At 40.9% G+C, this 20,759-nt stretch overlaps 1 protein-coding gene across 1 annotated transcript in view; it reads right to left on the bottom strand.

The window, feature by feature from the left end:
* Positions 1-20,401, bottom strand: part of LOC308093862 (ATP-dependent 6-phosphofructokinase, platelet type-like) — a 106,541-nt gene extending 86,140 nt beyond the window's left edge. The window contains exons 1-7 of the mRNA XM_080440242.1: positions 20,195-20,401; positions 14,535-14,608; positions 12,772-12,849; positions 10,495-10,684; positions 7,635-7,800; positions 5,963-6,007; positions 5,453-5,561 (exon numbers count right to left, since the gene is read on the bottom strand). Of these exons, the coding sequence (XP_080296368.1) occupies positions 5,453-5,561; positions 5,963-6,007; positions 7,635-7,800; positions 10,495-10,684; positions 12,772-12,849; positions 14,535-14,608; positions 20,195-20,312 (780 nt within the window). The 5' untranslated portion in view covers positions 20,313-20,401. The remainder of the gene's footprint in view (positions 1-5,452; positions 5,562-5,962; positions 6,008-7,634; positions 7,801-10,494; positions 10,685-12,771; positions 12,850-14,534; positions 14,609-20,194) is intronic.
* Positions 20,402-20,759: the final 358 nt, after the last annotated feature.

Below are 20,759 nucleotides of genomic sequence, written 5' to 3'. Positions count from 1 at the left end.
CAACATTTTCACAATGCACCGAGGTGGAGGTGGGGGGTGGGGTGTCCGGCATCTCTTGTACTGAAATAACTTATTCAATATTTACTAAATATTAACCCACAGTGTATACAGAATTTTTCTCTCTTTACTTGCATAATGAGGAAATTTGATACTGACAATGAATGAAATGGATTGCATTTCATCATGTCCGAGCCCCTACGCTTATGCATCTTTCAGGTGAATGAGGGAAGATAACTACTGTTTAACATGCAGACCGCGGAAAACGGTCATTCATACGCTGATTAATCATAGAGGAACTTTGTGAATGACACCAACGTGAACGTGTGAAAACCCTGGATCAGCTATCTAGACATCAGAGGGTAAAGTTACAAAAGTTCGACTCTGGTGGGACTCACAACCAGAACATCTGAATGCCATCACAAATGCCTGACTATAGGACCCATGCGCTATCCATTACGCCACAGAGCCGATGCGGTCATATCTGATACCATCTATCTATATATCTATCGCTATCACTGTATCTCTTTCTCTCCTCTCTCTCCTCCCCTCTCTCCACCCTGTGTACACCTAAAACTGTGTACACACAAGGACAGAAATAAGCAGACACATTTCTTTCCTCAAAACCCACACGTTGATGAATGTTGTTGTGGTAGTAGGATTTTCTGTACAAGTTTGTTAAGCACCTCATTGAGACGTTGAATAGGCTGGCGATTAACATCGATTAACTCTCTCTTACTCCCTCTCTTCTCTCTCTTTCCATTACATTTTTATAATTAACATGAAGGACATTGTTCTGTTGATGTGGGACACGGGACAAACGTTCCAAACTTTACTGGATGTGTGCCCATTCAGGGACTAAAACATGTTTTAGCCACCTGAATGCGCACACATCCAGTAATGTTTGTATACAAGAAACCCGTCAATAGGCTGATTAGACTCTAATCAGCTGTGCGTGATTAAAGTCAGCTAGAGCAGCGAGATGCAGTGCCTTACCTCAAGCACCTCAAGTCTGTCTCAAACTAGAAAGATGTCTTCCAGATATGCTGTAAAGTAAAGAGTGTTGCGTTCTGCCCCTAGTTGCGCATAAACCTGTCTATTGAAAGTTCTAGTATTCCATAACAAGTTTGTTGCAGTCTTGCATGTTAAACCCCCCTTCCCACTCAATTGATATGCCTACAATGTATTTGTATATTGAATTTTGGTGTCCTGTGGGATGCCAAAATGCGCACCGGTTAATGTTGAGATTTAGTGAGAGAGCAACCGTCTGTCTTTACTGGGTCAAGAGAGAGAGTGCGTGTGACAGTGAGGCTGCCTGCAGCCGTGGGTCTGTGAGAAAACAGCTTCCTAAGAGCAATGTTGCCGTAACAAAGAATAAGATATAAATACTGTATGTTTTTGCATCAAGTTTGAATGTACGACTATGACGCAAGTTAAAGTAGTGTAACTCTCTGAACTTTCATTACATTGTGTGCGCAAGAAGGAGAGAGAAAGAGAGAGATATATTACAGAGAGATCTGTGACCAGAGTAGAGAGTTAAATTAGCTGGCCTGCCAGTCTGCAGATGGATATTTATTGCTTCTATTAACCACTTAAACCCTATACTTGGTTGACCGGAGTCCCTCGGAGCTTTTCTGTTTTCGCTCTACATTAAATATCTTTGCTGAAAGCAGCCGATCTACAAGCTCACAGCAACGCGAGGCCAAGCATGACCATTAATTTTCTTTAGGTTGAATGTGAATGAGAAGTGAATAATAGTTACGTTTACCATGCAGACAACTTTGTGAAACAGACCAAAGGCGTGAAAATATGAAAAAACGTTGCCTACAAGGCTACAAATACTTGCAGGAAACACACAATGACCTGTAATATTATAGACTAATTCTATGAGCCACATAGGAATATATGGCTATATTATTGGGCTTGTTTTGCGAGGTGAAATTTGGCTTATTTCTCTCGCAAAATTGGCTTGTTTTTGGAGGTGGGTCGTTGGCTTATTTCTCTCAAGAGAGTTGGAAACACTGCTCTTTGTAAGCTCCCTAGCTGTGCCAGTGCGCAAAAAAAAAATCCGTGAGCCATCGCAGACCCCAAGAGAATGGTCTGCAGGTTGGGGAACCATGCTTTATAGCATTGCTTACTATCAGAATATAGAGCTTTAACTTTTTTACCAAAAACGTTTTAGTTTTAATTCAAACATTAAAACAAGTGCTGTACCCGTTATATTCAGATAATGTAGGAACAGTTACATGGCTGTAAGGAGGGCAATGGGGGAATGACTCTTCCACTGCCTATGCTGGCAATATATGCTCATGTATGTTAATAGAATGGTATTCCAGTAGAAACATCATTAATGGCATTAATCACTTGGCTGAGACAGGCAGACTGGGGGTTGACGAGTCACGCACAATGCATTGCAATGGGTTGTTTGTTGTCTATTGGCTATTGTTTGCTTAAGCACCCAGAACAAAGCAGTAGATGAGAGATAGCAGCGAGAGATCAGCCTAAGAGCGGCTGTCCTAAAGATAGGGCCTATATAACGGTTGTGAATATGTTACATAAAATTAAATAAATAAAACTCCACTAGCAAATTGTCTGCAGACTCCAGGTTTGGGACCCCTGTTCTATCAATTATATCATTGTTATAGTTGGAAATGTATGAGTAGGGATGGATGGGATTAGACTTCTGACAGACACCCAAGCTGGGTGCCTGTGAGGTGTGAAGTGTGTGTGTGTGTGTGTGTGTGTGTGTGTGTGTGTGTGTGTGTGTGTGTGTGTGTGTGTGTGTGTGTGTGTGTGTGTGTGTGTGTGTGTGTGTGTGTGTGTGTGTGTGTGTAAAGGGTGTTACAGCAATAGTGTGTGACTGAATGAGGAGTGAGAGAAGGGTAGAGTGTGGTAGCGTGGCCGAGCGGTCTAAGGCGCTGGATTAAGGCTCCAGTCTCTTCGGAGGCGTGGGTTCAAATCCCACCGCTGCCAAACCTTATCTTACGTTTAAAAATATTCTATCACCTTATTCGGCAACACTTTAGAATAACTATGTGTTATAACTAGCTAATAGATCATTCACAAACTGGTAGTTAATTAGTTATTAATGATTTGTTAAAGGTTCATTAATTGTTAGTTAAGGATTTCTAACTATGCCTTATAGATAGGTTAAAAAATCACTCACAAACTGGTGGTTAAAGAGTTATTATAAATGACTTGTTAAATGTATATTAATGATGTATAACTATACCATATACATATTTAATATATCACAAACAACTTATTACTAAGCTACTTAAGGTCTTGTTAAGTATTTGTTAATAGTTGATTCACAACTTTCAGTATAAGCCATGCTGCCTGCCAACAAGAAATTAATAACAAATCATGATTTAAGGTTAGAAAATACATTTATTAAGACCATCAATAGTTTATTTATGTTATTGGAACATTATTCTTAAGTTGTAACTATTCCTTGTTTACTCATGTTAGTGAATAAGGAATAGGCAGTTTCTCATAACTTCATTTGATTGGCTTAGCAGCAGATTTTAACTGGAAACGGACAACACTTTTATGATGTGTTCAGCCATTAGTAAGTAGTTTACTAATAGCTTGTTCATGATCTATTAAATATACTGTGTATGAGGCATAGTTATAAATAATATAAATATGTATGGTTGTATGTTATGTTATAAATAACATGCTTTTAAATGAATTAGTCATTTATAACTCATTAACTACCAGTTTGTGAGTGATTTATTAGCTATCTATAAGGCATAGTTATAATTGTTAACCAATTATTCACAAACATTTAACAAGTCATTAATAACTCATTAACTATCAGTTTGTGAATGATCTGTTAATTTGTTATAATGGATAGTTTTCTGTTTGTATTTAAGTTCATTTTACCAACTGTATTTGATTGCAATGTTATACAGCTCTCATTACACAAAGGTCTATACATTTAATTCTATGTACAAGCTTACTTTTTTCACACTTCCCATACCAATAAAGCCCCTTTAAATGATTTGAGAGAAAGAAAGATTGAGAGAAAAAGAGAGACAGAGTGAGAGAGCAACAGAGACATCTGATACCAGAGTGTGAGAGAGAGAGAGAGAGAGAGAGAGAGAGAGAGAGAGAGAGAGAGAGAGAGAGAGAGAGAGAGAGAGAGAGAGAGAGAGAGAGAGAGAGAGAGAGAGAGAGAGAGAGAGAGAGAGAGAGAGAGAGAGAGAGAGAGAGAGAGAGAGAGATGGGATCAGAGATAACTACATGGGCTCTGTGGCGCAATGGATAGCGCATTGGACTTCTAGTCAAAGGCTTGAGATGGCATTCAAAGGTTGTGGGTTCGAGTCCCACCAGAGTCGCACTTATGTAAATGTGCCCTCTGATCTGATGAAGTGTGTTTGAAAGCTTACATAGCTCAAGAGAGAGTCTGGTGGATTTACTGCAGTTAAAATGTGTCATCCGGAGGGGAAAATCAATGAGTCATGTAGTTGGAAAACGTATGTGCTGTATCATTGACTAAACCTTTTAACAGCATGCTGTCTGCCTGTGAGGTGATATGTGACATGGGGAACACTGTACCTGAGCATACACATTCATACACATAATTAAGGCTTATTTAAAGATGAATCAATGATGAAGTCATACATTCATTCAAATGATTTTTATCATGAACTCATCATGAATTCCTGGTCCTCACTATTAACTAATGGTGAAGTCACTATATACTTAATTAATCACTTAATGAGCTGGTTAAGTCATAGTGACTTCACCATTAGTTAAAGGTAGGGTAAGTGATTTGCTTTGGTTAAAATAAGTGTTAAATAGCTCTATATTCTGATAGTACTCATTGCTATAGAGTGTTTGTTCAGTATTAGGAGTCTCCTTGTCTCTCCAAATCTTTATTAAACAGAAAATGCATTTTCGTTTCAGTTTCAGTTTCATTTCCAATTGTATCCAACCAGGACAGAGAACTCAATCAGGATACAGATTAAACAAGTGAAATTGGAAGTGATGACACTAAGAAATGAGCAGACAAAATTGGAACTGGAACACTATACAAATTAAGCTTAAAAATGGGTACTTTCTCCTGATTGGCTGAGATTTTGACACATACCAAAAAATGTATTTTCTGGAGAGACAGGGAGACATCTGTTACTGAAAAAACACTCTGTAGCAATGATTACAATCAGAATATATTATTTTAACCTTTTAACAAAATACTTTTTGTTTTAACCAAAAAATATCACTTACCCTACCTTTAATGGAGAGGACCAGGAATTAATGATGAGTTCATGATAAATTCATGATGAATTGTCATTAATGACACATTCATTACATGTATGGTGTATGTGCGTGCTCGCGCGTGTGTGCGTGTGCGTGTGTGCGCTGTGCGTGTGCGTGTGCGTGTGTGTGTGTGTGTGTGTGTGTGTGTGTGTGTGTGTGTGTGTTTGTGTGTGCGTGTATGTGTTACCTCTGACAGCTTCTTGCACATGGTCTCCTCCCAGCCATCCTCAGGAGGCATCTCAGGGATCAGCACCCAGTCTGCTCCACAGGCCAATGCACTGACCAGGGCCAGGTACCTGTGTGTACACACACACACACACGTTCAACAGAGGTTTCTAACATGATTATAGGACAATATAACAAATAAAACATAACCTGCCAGACAGCCTGATGATCTATTAGTGCAGTCAGAACTGAACACACACACTGTTAAATTCATTGTACTGAACATAGTGTTTTAAACACTTAATATCAGACGGTGTTGATCCAATTTCATATATCTATCTTCTAAAGCTCTGATGGTTTTCAAGGTTGTATGTGGTCTGTTGTTTTTGTGTATGACATATCAAGGGGTTTATCCTAATAAAGAACATTTGAACATTACAATATTGGTGGCAACAAAAAATGAGGTGGACATATTGATGTTATTTACAATGAGGGAGACAGAATAAAACAACAGTAGAGAGACAAGCCTTACCCACAGTGTCTTCCCATCACCTCCAGTACAAAGGTCCTCTGGTGACTAGGAGAGCATAGAGGGGACAGTGACATGTCACATAAACAATACCCCATAACACAATCAAGTTATCTAACACAGTGGTTCTCAAATATTTTAATGTCAAGGACCCCCAAATTAATATGTTTTTGGCAATCAAATAGCAGATGTATATAGGGTTAAAGTGGTTGAACTGATTATGATGCTATATTAACTCATTTTGCTGGGGACCCCCTGGAACCCGCTCAAGGACCCCTGGGGGTCCCCAGACCCCACTTTGAGAACCACTGACATAAACAATGCCCACAAACACAATCACGTTATCTAACAACCTTTTCTGTAAACTCAATGTTGTCACAGAACTTGTCACTATCAATGTTTGTCTTGGACTGAAGCAGAACAGATATGAATCACATTGTGGGGGTGAATACTGGTGGAGTAAGAGTATTTATGGCTATATAAATATTGCTAATAATGTCTCCGGGGCTGTGGATTCAGTCACATACCACCCAGAAGAAAAACTACAAAACAGCAGAGAAACATAGTACATTTTGTCCAACATGGTCGCACAGATTATCTGTCATTTCCCTTCACAGACTAGTACCGCATAAAAACTCGACTCTGGTGGGACTCGAACCCACAACCTTTGAATCACCTCTCAAGTGCTTGACTAGAAGTCCAATGCGCTATCCATTGCGCCACAGAGCCCTATGGCGTGCTGCTCCCCCTCCCCCTTTATAAGTCTGTCAATAGCTCCCTCTGTTTCTCTTTCCCTCACTTTAGTTTACATGAAGTGACTTCATTGTTCTGTTTTTTTTTTACTTAATGTGCTGCGGCCTTGGCCAAGTCTCTGTTTGGAAAAACACAGCCTTGGTCGCAAACACAAGTAGCCTGATCAAATAATTTTAGATTTAGAGTTTCAGTCCTCTTTAACTCTGGAGCCACGTGTCCTGAGCCAGCCCCGGGGATCACATTTCACCAGCAGCCCCCTCCAACGGAACTCCTCCCCCGGGCCCCTACTCTGTCTAAACTCGCTGCCTCTCAGATTTCAACAGAGGGAAAAGGAGCGAGGACTCTCCCTCTTATCTTTAAACGTGATTTACACTGATGTTCTATCTGTTGTTAGATCACCAACATTAAAGGAAACCATGAGTAAGGGATATTCAAGTGATTCTACACAGTAAAATCCTCAGTGTTCAGTTGTCTCTCACAGTGTACAATTGGAACCAGATGGAGCCTTACGGGTCCATTTGGTTCCATTTGATGGATAATGAATACATTAACACTAAGGACTTTACTGTGTAGAAAGAACCTGTTTGGGGCAAATGCATATGAATAGAGAAAATTGCAAATATCTAGGGGATCTTTGTATTGTTTTTGTATATTTTCTTTGGGTAAGACTTATCTTAAGGTCGGTTCTAAAATGCATTATAATTGCAGTATAATGCACTTCTAAGGCTTCATAACACTCGCTATAAATGTTTATAGTTATGCATAACAACAAGATTTATGAAGCATTATAAGTGTTGGTCATAACGCATTATTAGCTCAGTGGAACAGCACATTATAACTACCGTAACTTAGTCAGTTGTAAAGTGTCTTTATTATAAGTTGTTATGCATAATTATTATTATTATTACAAAAGGGAGAGTACCTCTGCGCAGTGGTCATGATGGCGTCCACCACCTCTATGATCCTGTGCAGGGCAGAGTCTGTACCGATGGTCATGTCTGTACCACAGAAGTCGTTGTCGATAGATCCCACCATTCCCACGATGTGCAGAATGGAGTTAGCATGCACCTGCTGCTGATCAATGGTACCTGAGGACAGAGATACACATATATATTACTCATGAGCTGCTTGGGAAACAGAAGGTCCCAGGTTTGAGCCCCGGCAAAAGTTTTAATGTGATTGCACTTAGACCAGTCTTAAATCCAGCGCAGTGACAGCACAGATATTTCCTTACTATTCAGAGAGAGCATTCAGATTAAGCTGCATGAGACAGGTGGGGTCACGATAAATGTCACAGGGGGATGTAGCTCAGTGGTAGAGCGCATGCTTCGCATGTATGAGGCCCCGGGTTCAATCCCCGGCATCTCCACTAATCTTATGGGGGGGCAGCCAAAGCTGAATGGATAGAGAGCTCACCTGAAAAGTTGTATGTGCCAGATAAAAGCCCTGTCAAAGTATCCCTGAGCAAGACACTAAGGGCACAAGGACCCCATGCGTTCATCTGAGCCATCTGAGCAGCCAAAATGCAGAAAAGTAAATACAAAAAGTTCCCCTAAAGATCAGCTTTACAACTGTTGGCAACTTTATGTTTTAACTGTGCAGCAGGCTAGCTGTATATAAGAGGGTTGGTTTGTCTGTGTGTGTGTGTGTGTGTGTGTGTGTGTGTGTGTGTCCAGGGATAATATCGCAAACCACTGGAACGATTTGGCAGTGTAATAGATTTCTTGTAGGCCAAAGAATGACTTCTTACCTTTTTCCTCATTATATTTTCTATACTATAAATATTTAGCTTAAAGCTTCGGATCGGGCTGAGACCTTGGCCGAATTTGGAGTTGGACTGAGTGACAGGCAGGCCACATAAAGTCTGAAATCCACATGTGAAATATACCATTCCCACATGGATCCTGAGAGCCACATAATTACATTTTATATAGCTAGTTTCAACAGCCTACTGTTTCTGGGGGATGTGTGTGTGTGTGTGTGTGTGTGTGTGGGGGGGGGGTTCTTCCTAGCAGTTTACACCGCTAGGAAGAACATATAGAAACTGCTAGGAAGAACATATAGACTCAATGAAAATCACAAACAACCTGGCTAGCTAGGTAACTAGCAACCTCCTTCTCTGATAGTTTATAACGTTTCCTAGGGAAAAAGTTAGAAACAGGACGTTCTGGATGCTTGGACCGTTCATAGCAGCTGTGTTAGTGATTACAGCTTGAAACCGTATATACTTCGACACACAAAGAAATGGCAATAAATGATTAAACCCAGTGGCGGCCCGTCAATAGAGGGCACTAGAGCGCCACCCCACCACTAGATCTTCCTTGAATACATAATTACTTTAATTAATTTAAAATATATTCTAAATATATTTAAAATTATGAAACCAACAAGGTAAATATTTTATAGTTAATTACTAGTGAGTAAAATGTATAATCTGCCATAAAATGTAGATAAAAAAACGTTCTACGCTGTCTAAACTTGCTGTGCGCTCAAAAATCTTTACCATAGACTCGCCATGTTAAGTTTTGCACATGCGTAGTTCACTCTTCAATGCAAGTGAACAGGGCCACCGTGAGTGCAGGTTTGCTGCGCCCAGCGCATATCTATACTAGAGATGTGTCGGTCGTGAACGAATCGGCTCTTTAAAACGAACGATGAGATCCGGTTCGCAGTAGGGAGCCGTTCCTTTTATTTATTTCTATATATTTATTTTATTTAATATATATATATATACATATATATATATATATATATATATATATATATATATAATTTAAATATAAATGATATAAATATGGATATATATATATATGAATTATATATTATATAATGTATATTATATAATATTGTATTAATGATGTAATATATTATTTTATTATATATTATTAAATATAATGTTATATGTTGTATTATAGTATATAATATAATAATATGATATAACATATAAATTATATCATATTTATATAATATAAATAAAATGATATATATATATATATATATATATATATATTTTATATATATATATATATATATATATTTAAATATATATATATATATTTAAATATATAAATATTCAAATGAGCCATAAATGAGCCAGTCTTTTGAACGGCTCTTTGAAAGGAACGGATCCCAAAGATCCGGCTCCCTTAAAAGAGCCATAAATCCCATCTCTAATCTATACAAATTGAACTGCACTAACTGCTGCTGATGTTCACTCCAACTGGTGAGCTTCACTTTATATGCCTGTTACGTCTATGTTGAGTTATGCCTTGACGCACAACGGTATCGTCAATCTGCAAGCCCATAACGTGTCGCATATATGACTTGTTGTGGGTGTGTAGATCGCCGATTTTCGACGCATGATATCGTCGTGTGTCGAAGTATAAACCGAGCTTATTGAGGCTCAACTCGCTGATTTACACACAGTTTGGTTTGTATGATACAGGATTAAGAATGCTGGCTTTCATACCAAAATGCTTATGTATAATGTATAATATAGCTTAATTTAACGAAAAAACTTTTTGTCTGTTGTTTTTATTGCAGTGAATATGGATACAGCAGCATTTTACTATTAGCCTATAAGTACAAAAAGGTGTAGTACCTTTTACTCACGCCATTGGTTATGTCTGTCTTTCACAAATGAATGACTATAGCCTAGGGCAGGGCATATCAAAATAAACTAGTGTGATAACATAGTACATATTGGCTTAATTTTTTGTGTAGCACCGCCTGGGGAAAAATCCACCAGCCGCCACTTATTGAACCTGAAAATATGTCATCACCTTGCTTTAGGAGCTCGTCCAGCAGGCCACTCCACTCCTCCCTGAACTTGTTGGCACCGGTCAGACTTCCGTCTCCACCAATCACACACAGGTTGTTGATGCCGAGCTTCACCAGGTTCTCTGCGGCTTTCAGACGGCCCTCGCGGGTTCTGAACTCCTTGCAGCGAGCGCTGCCGATCACTGTACCGCCCTGATGGGAAGACAGACACCATACATGTGTGTGAGTCTCTTTCAAAGCTGCAATCTAATCCAGTCACTGTGACCTGCACACCTGTTTCCACTTCCTTGTTAGTCCTCCCAATCAACTCATCTCACCTCGTTCTCCCACAAACCAATCAGAAATGGTCACCCCTGCATTTCACATACCTGATCATTGTTCCCTCATCAACTCCTCTCTGTACTTAACCCATTAAAACCAGGAGGGTGTCATTTTAGATGTTAGCGTTGGCTATTCGTGCCACGCTGTGAGCTTGTACATCTGATATTTTTAACATTTTGGAAAAATCTTTATATATTTTTTTAACACAATTCTTTTCTTCTGGGGGTCCCTGGCACAAAACATATTCAGATGGGGGTCTACGGCCAAATAAATAATTATCAATTTGGCATGAAAACGTTTGAGAACTACTGGTTTAGAAGGCAGTTGTAGAATCGGCCTCTCAGGTCTTGGGTTCCCTCCCCCCTAGACATTGTTATTGTTTCTTTCATGTTTCTTTTACACGCAAATGAAGCTCTTCACACACTCACACCACACATCGTACTTCTCACGCTGTCAAATAATTCCGGTGGGGACCTGTGTCAACTCATGCAGTGGAGACATCCACTACAAAAGTTGCCAGTAGCTGCCGGTATTTCAGCGACACAGTGGCAGTTATGAAATTGTTTCAGCAGGAACCTAACGTTAACAGTGAAGATGAAAAGCAGAGAGAAAAGGTGTGTCTCTCTCCCTGTTGAGACTGTGTATTTACACACAAGAGACAGCAGTTTCGATATTTAGGGTACCACACTAGGTACTCTGACAACAAGTACAATGGGTATTGCATAAACGGGTGGAGTATGCATTCCTAACTTGCATCGTTCCCAATTAACATCAGTGCCTGCCAGCTTGCATTGTGCCTGAGTAGGCCGGTGCCCAAAGGGCACTAGTTTAGTATCTTTAATTGTACATGTTTGTTTGTTTTCCCACACTTGCTTTGGCAATGTAAACGTACGTTTCCCATGCCAATAAAGCAAGCCCCTTTAAATTAGAATTTGAGCGAGAGAGGGAGACAGAGAGAGGAGAGAAAGAGATATAGTGACAGTGATATAGAGATGGGACGAAAGCTGATGCATCGACTCTGTGTGTGGCGCAATGGATAGCGCATGGGACTTACAGTCAAGCATTTGTGATGACATGGACATGAGTCCAACTTTTGTAAGTGTACTCTCTGATGAAGTGTTGTGTTTGAAAGCTGATAGAGCGAGATTCTAGTGCATTTACTGCAGTTCAAATGTGTCTTCTACAGCGAAAATCAATAGTTGGAAACGTACAGTACAAGTGTGGATGAATGTTGCACTATTGACAGAACGTTACAGACACCATACTGGCTGCCTGTGGAGTGATATGTCATGTGTGTGTGTGTGTGTGTGTGTGTGTGTGTGTGTGTGTGTGTGTGTGTGTGTGTGTGAGTGCGCATACACACACACACACACACACACACACACACACACACACACACACACACAACGCGTCATGCTGCGACAGTGAGGCCTTTTTGACATCATGTATCAAGAGATTTTTAATCATATTAAGCCTGATTTATACATCGTCGTACGACGACGACAACGCTCGTAAAGAGTCTGTCTACGTGCTATGGTGCATGCACGTTATCATATCACAGCAGTTGCATTTCACACACTTCTCTTCGCTCTGCTTACTGAAGTGCTACAACACCTTTGATTTATTTTCTCTGTTCAACGCTCTACTCTCTGCTCATTCACTGCAGGTGACATCACAGCATCAATCACTAGCACACAGCTAAACAGACGAAGACGGAGGAAGAATACAGTGGAAAAAATAAGATAAGATAACCTATTTTAGAATCACCACAGCGATATTGCAGGCCTGTAAATAGCATTCCTACTACATAGGGTTCTACTTGACAGATTTGCAGCCAGAAGATCAGAAGAGAAAGTTATTTTGGCATAATCAAAAAATATGCAACCATTACACTATACCTCCAATAAAGTAACTGTACACATTGAGAGAGATTGTCCTTAGTAGAGTGCTGTTCTCACCACTTGCAGCATGCTGGACACACTCTCCCATGAGGCCTCTTGAATGTTTTCTCCACCATCCACCATGCCCTGGTATCCCTGGAGTGGAGAGAGATCACACATGAAATCATTAGACAGAACTAAATATTCACTGAAATTATAAAAACACAATTATTGGTTGGAGAGGAAACCGGCACTTTTATTTGATGGATAAATGGCCATACATAATCTGACTTCAAAACAAAAGCCTATTTTTCAGTTGACTACAGGATATAAAACATGCTCCAGTAGAGGTTAATTGGTGGGAAATCTATGTTATCTATGCTACATTATTTCACCCCAATCAATATGCCTGTATAAAGCAACCAGAACAAAATCCTGCTCCTAAATAGAGTGTCATTGGGGGTCTGTGTTGTGTCAGGGCTCAGAGGAGAATAACAGTGGAAACATTGAAATATACTATTTATACTATAATAAAGCCCCCCCCCCCATCCACCACCACAGACAATGTTAGCACATGTTGACAGACACAACAGCAGATGCTATTTATTGTACACATTCCATGGAACGCACATCTCAAATATTAGCCATGCTAACAGTAAGCTACTGTACAGTATGAGAAAAAGAACTGTTGGGTACAGTACATACACAAAAGTTCAATGAGAGATTCTCTTGTTCTTTGCCAGATTGCCTATTGGCATTAATCTAAGCACAACCACCTGATTCTTGAACCTTTCCGTTTGAACTCCAGCTTGATCCCCTAGACCCTGATTCACTGCCTGATCTCTGCTGGTTTAAGTTAGCCTTCACTGATTGATCTCCTGATTCTGACCCCTGCCTGTTTATTGGAATAAACCATGATGTGAACACTGATTTCTTACCTGATCATATCTGAGTCGTGCTTGTGGGTTCTTACCAGTTGGAGTGTTACACAAACTAGAACCCTCACCAGGCGATCTCCACGTTTTGGGCAGATTCGGGACCAGATATCAAGTGCAGATACAATCCATATCTCGGTTTACAAACCTGACCTCAGTTCAAGTATCCATGATTTCTTACCTAATTTTGACCACATGATCTCAGACGTGCTCCAGAAGAGGTTAAATAAAGGGTAGTTCATGCTTTATAAAGCAAGGACTTTGTTTGGTTTGAAACAAAGTGTGTTCAATATGTTTGATTATGTCAACTTTCCCCTACCTAGTTCACGCAATCTGACTGTTTACACATGATTATTCAGTTTACACATTCAGTGGTCTACGTCAAACTTCATATTCACACTTTGTCCATTTGGCTGAGACATTGAGTGAGCATACTAGGTCTTGAGAGAAGTGGGGATTGAACCTGCAACCATTATGTTACGCAAACTTCACTCTAAGCCTGATTTATACTTGCATGCCGGTGTCAACCACCGAAAATAGCAGATCTACAAGCTCACAATATGTTGCAGAGCAACATGTTGTGAGCTTGTACATCGGCTATTTTCGGTGCGCAGAACGATGCACAACCAAGTATTAATCAGGCATTATGTTGGTCCCTGCAGAAAGACAAAGTTGTCTTCTCTCCCATCAAAGACTCCTCTAGGGTTTTGCATGTACTGACCTAAGTGCAGCAGTCTTTGTATGCATGGAGCCTGCTGGCGCCCGCAGATAGAATCAGTGCGAAAGGGCCAGTCAGGCCTCATTAAGTTCACTGTCAACTATAAATTAGACCCCCCACCCCACCCCACCGGCCACCGTGCACCCCCGGCGTCTGTGTCTGGGTGTCTTAGTCAGCATAGCTCTCACCTCATGGATAAAGTACACCTTGGCTCCCACGTAGATCCCCATCCGGACCACCGCCCGCACGGCCCCATTCATACCTAAGAGCAGGTGGGAGAGGAGCAGGAGAAGGAAAGGAGACGAGGAGTGTAGAAAAACAGGAAAGAGAGGAGGAGCGAGGAAATGGGGAATAGAGGATGGAGAGGGTAAATTAATACATTTAGATGAACAGTAAAATCAGTTTTGTGCAATTATCATTATTATCTAAAAGGCATATTGCACCATTATCAAACGGCGGTTTGGTACAAGATTATTATTTAAATTCACACCAGTCCAGTTCAATTCTATTGAAATTTTAATTTACATTTTCATTGCAGAGACGGTTCATATGTTAGGTCACAATTGTATGCTATGGTTATTATCGGATTTTTTACCCCTATTTATGTCCTGTACATGCTAACTAGACAGCAGGCCTGGTTTCATCTTTACAGACAGGTTCTATTCAGCTGTCACTGAGAGAGCATTCAAGAACCCAGGAGAGCACACATCAGATACCCATCAGTGCCAACATGGCAACCATCCATTGCCGCCTGTCCATGAAAAGTGGCTGAAGCTATGCCCTGAATGACATGTCAATGTCAGCTTATATGGGCCCACAACAAGGCTGTAGAGTGTAGATACTTTTACTATTTATTATTTTATAAGTAATTTTGTAGTGCTATATTTTGTTTCATTTTTATGATTTTATGTTTTAATGTTTTATGACCGGATTTTATTTCCACTTTTTTATGTTCAGCACTTTTTTGATTTATTGATTTATTGATTGGTGTCTTTATATGCATACATGAACATATACATATCTGTCAAAAGGATAAAACACTGCTTTGGGAGCTTATTTCCATTGTGATCTTTTCAGATGCTGTGCTATATAAAGCGTGAAACACTGCATACTGTAGGTACAGGTAGAGAGCTAAGAATAAGATAAAATAAGGATTACATAATAGAGTCTGACACAACACATCTGAACTTGGTCTGCCTAAGTTATGTATATTCTAACGTAATTATGTCAAGTCTATCACTAGTGAATATATGCATGAATAGTACATCTATCACCTATGAATGGCATTTATTGTGCATATTCATAATGAATACGAATATGCACAATACGTATACTCTCAAGAGTGGACCTGAGACAAGATATACAGTATACAGTGCAGTCGGCCTTCAACAGTGGGTATCTGGATAATGAATGAATGTATGAGTGAATGTAAGTGACTCTCACAGCCATCTTTAACAGGCATCTGTGATGGTTCTTCTGTAATGAACAACTCAATAGTCCATGTGCAAGTGTGTCAGTGTGTCAGTAATCCAAGAACAGAACATATGGGGGACTGGACAGGCTTGCCAAGCCTGATGGCTACTGGCATGCACGACAGGCCAGTTTGCTTTTGTGGTGAACATTAGGCAGAGAGCAGACTAATTATGAAATGATGACATCCTTGAGGTGGGTTCCAGGGAGTCCCCAGATACATGAGATAATATAGTGTCAGAATCAGTTTAACCACTTTAACCCTATTTTATACATCAGCTATTTGAACATAGCCAATCTACAAGCTCACAATGTGTCGCTCGCCATGCGACGCGTTGTTGTGAGCTTGTATATCTGCTATTTTCAAAACGTCTGGAAAAACGGACAAATTTAGAATATTTCACTATCTTATATGGGGGTCCCACTCCCTGGTACAAAATATTTTCAGATGGGGGTCTGCGGTCCACATACATATTAATTTGGGAGTCCTTGACATGAAAAGGTTTGAGAACCACTGATCTACAGTATCAGCGCACCCCAACATATCGTCTCTGTCGGGTGGAAACCTCATATCTCCAAAACTGGCCACTTTTCAGGATTCAAATTCAAAAATAACAAAAATAGCTGATCGACAAGCTCAAAATGCGTCGCTTCGCACCGCGTTTCAAGCTTGTGGATCTGCTACTTTGGATACTTTTGTATGACGCAGCAGTATGATCAAGTAGGGCGTTAATTTACGAAAAAACACAAAAAGTTAAAATTTGGAGATAAGAGGTTTCTGTCCGACAGCAACGATATACACTTCTAATCTACAGCCGTTCCAACAGTGAATGACACCCAGACCCACATGTAGAGTGAGGCTGTGTTGTGTTTTATGTTAACGTATGCTGGTAGGCCAGAGTGGTGCTGACTCAGTGTTGCTAGGAGACCAGGGAAGATGCTCATTGGACAGAGGGGTTACGCGTGAACTGGTTTTCAATCGAGAGCTGAGGGCTGATGGGGACGTTGTAGTAGTCATTACATAATGACCCAATGGGAATGAGCCATGCTGCTCACATATAGTATGTAACTCTGTTTTGTGTGCGTGTGTGTGCGTGTGTGCGTGTCTTGGTGTATGCTCAAAAGTCACGTGAGCGCTGGTAGCTAACCGGACAGTGTGTCATCAACCACATAACCATGACATCCTTGGTTCAATTCCAGCTGGAGAGTGGAGACCGGTCTTTCTTTCCCCCTCTCTCTCTTAATGTCATGTCTGTCTAGTGTCTACACTGTCTTGTCTAAAGCAAGCAACATATTTTGCTTACATGTCAGTATGTATCATGTGCTGGTCCGGTGCACAGACAAGTGCATACATAATGTCGTTTATGTGCAGCTATGAATCACATATACCCCAAGATAGATTTTTTGCTACAGCAGCAGACTGAATCGGCTTAATAAACATTATGTTTTCCATACATCAGTTTACAGGCACCAGCAGTATTTGAATGGAACATAAATACATTTCCTTTGTTGGAACATAATAAACACATTTATAATCCAAGAATGGCTCAATGCATCATAGTTGTAATCACATTTAGTGAGCCTGGTTTATGAAATCACAGCAAGGCTCAAGACATAGCTTATGATTCTGCTGTTGCATGTAGCAGTGTCAAACAAAACAACCCAGCAACAATGGTAGACTTCAGTGACAGTGTGAAATACCATCTTCACACTCAATAACAGACCCTCATCACTCATGTACTGTATGCTAGCTAAAGGGCTCCACGCAGATGGAGCGTGCAGCACGTGCTTGACATCACTGTTTACAGAACGTTGTCGTTCATCAGTGTAGATGCTCACATCATTACTGACAGCCCTTTCAAGCATTCATGAAAGCATACCCTGGTTCACAGTACGACAACTTAATTAAATTCAAATATGATTCAGCAAACTGCTTTATAATGAGCCTATGAGTGCACGAAATGTAAATAATTAGTTGGGAAGGATTGGGTCTAGTCATCATCAGTAATAGCCTAGTTTTATGTTGGACTGAAATACCAGGGTTCCGGAGCTGGATTCCCAAAGGGGCCTGTTGGGCTCGGGCCCAGTAGACCAAAGGTCAGGGGGGCCCTCAATGAAATTGGGCCAACTGGTGCCAACTGTTTCAGAGCCTGATCCTGATTTTTAGAGGCTGAAACAAAAATGCCCCACATACATACAGAGGGACATTTTATGAACAGGCCAAGTAGACGACTACCTACTACCTAGCGACTACCGACTACCTAGGCAGCTCCACTGATCATGTTCAACCCAGATTTGGCACAAACAAGGGAAGTCTTAACCTACCCCCCCCCCCCCTCCTAAAACAACGCATTCGTTGTGAGCTTGTAGATGGGCTATTTTTTAGCGAACCTTCCCCCAGAATAGGGATGCTGGGGGTTCAAGTGGTTAACAAAAGTGCCATTTTAAGTTTTAAGCATATTTTGATTATCGCTATACCATCGTTAATCACAATAACTTTTTGCCACAATAAGCTTGACATGTCATTGTCATATCGTCTCATCCCTACCATAGACTCAGGATCCGGCCCAGCAGGGCTCCTCCTTCTAGGAATGACTCAGTCAGGACGGACCCGCCGCTACTCACGTAGCCCAGATATGGCAGCATCCCAAGCCTCAAGTATACTCTGTAGTACGATGGTGTCACATGACATTGTGTTGTACTGTAAGCTTAGACCAGAGGTTCTCAAACATTTTCATGTCAAGGACCCCCAAATTGATTCGTAACAATAAGCCGTGGACCCCTCATTTGAAGATTAGATTAAATACAGAATTCTACAATTGTCTATACCGTGGGTGATTCTGAATAGTCATTCTTACACCGTCTTTCATTGGACTAACTTCTAGACAAGTAAAATAATAGTGAAATTGATCCACTTTCAATGTTCAGAAATAGCAAAAATAGACAATGAATCTACGCTCACGGTGTGAGCTTGTAGATCGGCTACTTCTGCAATTTCATAGTATAAAATAGGGCATGAATGGTTAAACTGTTCCTCATTTTGCTGGGGACCCCCTGGAACCCCCCAAGGACCCCTGGCCCTGGGGGTCCCAGGCAGATCCCACAATATGAGAACCCCTGTTGTAGTATACTACATTACACTGTTTTCTACTGTAGTACAACTATGGTATCCAATAGTAGTAGACTATTGATGACTATATTATATCTCGAAAATATTGAACCCATAATGTTTAGATGTATCAAATTGTTGACCGGATATCAAGTACACACACGGATATTAAATACTGAGTAGCTACACACACTGTTATGTGTGTAGGTGCAGCACACACATAGGTCTCTCTCTCTCTCTCTCTCACACTCACACACACACACACACACACACACACACACACACACACACACACACACACACACACACACACACACACACACACACACACACACAAACTGTCTGAGAGAGAGAGAGAGAGAGAGAGAGAGAGAGAGAGAGAGAGAGAGAGAGAGAGAGAGAGAGACGGGCAGACAGACAGATAGAGACAGAGAGAGACAGAGACACAGAGAGAGAGACAGACAGAGACAGAGAGAGACAGAGACACAGAGAGAGAGACAGACAGAGACAGAGAGAGACAGAGACACAGAGAGAGAGAGAGAGAGAGAGAGAGAGAGAGAGAGAGAGAGAGAGAGACAGACAGACAGACAGAGACAGAGAGACAGAGACACAGAGAGAGAGACAGACAGAGACAGAGAGAGACAGAGACACAGAGAGAGAGACAGACAGAGACACAGAGAGACAGAGACACAGAGAGAGAGAGAGAGAGAGAGAGAGACAGACAGACAGACAGAGACAGAGACACACACACAGAGAGAGAGAGAGAGAGAGAGAGAGAGAGAGAGACATGGGGTGCATGTATGGACACATGGGTGGATCATACCGCAGTGCAGGGTGCCAAATAAAAGCACAACTTGTGCTTCTCAATTCTTCAACGAGAAAAAAACGCCAAGGTCACTTGTTGATATAACGCACCGTGCATCTATCAAAAAGCACATTTTATAAGTCAACAGACACTATCATAGGCGCATGAATATAGTCTGCGTCAAATTAACTAACATCGTCCCAGAACGAGAGATAGATATATAGCCTAGGTTTGGTGTTTGGAAGGATATTTGTGATTGTGACGCCCCTGTGTGATGATAGGTCTCAGACTCAGACTGTCTGTACAGAGCATCGTTCTTGTTGCATAAGTATTTAATTAAATAATTGAAAAATCAACGACACACAACATAAAGAGACATCAGTAGTTCCACTGAAGCCCCGCATCATCTAATCATCTTAATTGCAAACACGTGTTAAATTACAGCGTGTGTGTATCAACGGTACCTTGAGCATCTCCTCCACTTGTTAACACGCCGATGGATTTCCCAGCGCCGGACAGGTTCTCAATAAATCTCTTATTCATTGTGTCCTGTCGCTCCGGCATCGTGCCTGCTGTCGCCATCCTGGCACCAAGGAAAAAACTCTTTTAAATATGTAATTCAAAAGTGGAAACTGCTCAGTGGTAAAGTTTCGGCTGAATTTGAGCAGGTGTGTAAGTATTTAAGAGAGGAGCGCATCTGTTACTGCAGAGAGAACCAACCGCCCTGCTTACTCACGACTTGGGCTCGTCACGGCCAGCCAATGGGAATGCGTTCTGACCGGTTTGCCCCGTGATTGATGGCCGGGACCGTCCAATAGGCGTTAAGAGCACGTCCCAGAATGGGACCATGTTACCAACTCAACTCAATTAATGATGATAAGATTGTACGTGATTTATGTACAAGTCAAATATTGCACGAGTTGAACCTGTAGCCTCGTATGGGTTAAACAGCACGGACGGTCATAGCTTTCACAATACAAGGATAGAAGGCTGAATGATGAAAATTCTCATATACAGGCAGGCATGCAG

Source organism: Gymnoscopelus braueri, assembly GCF_963280865.1.
Source record: "Gymnoscopelus braueri genome assembly, chromosome: 10".
NCBI classification, from domain to species: domain Eukaryota; kingdom Metazoa; phylum Chordata; class Actinopteri; order Myctophiformes; family Myctophidae; genus Gymnoscopelus; species Gymnoscopelus braueri.
Note: the sequence above shows the minus strand (reverse complement) of the source record. Positions and strands in the feature narration are given on the sequence as shown.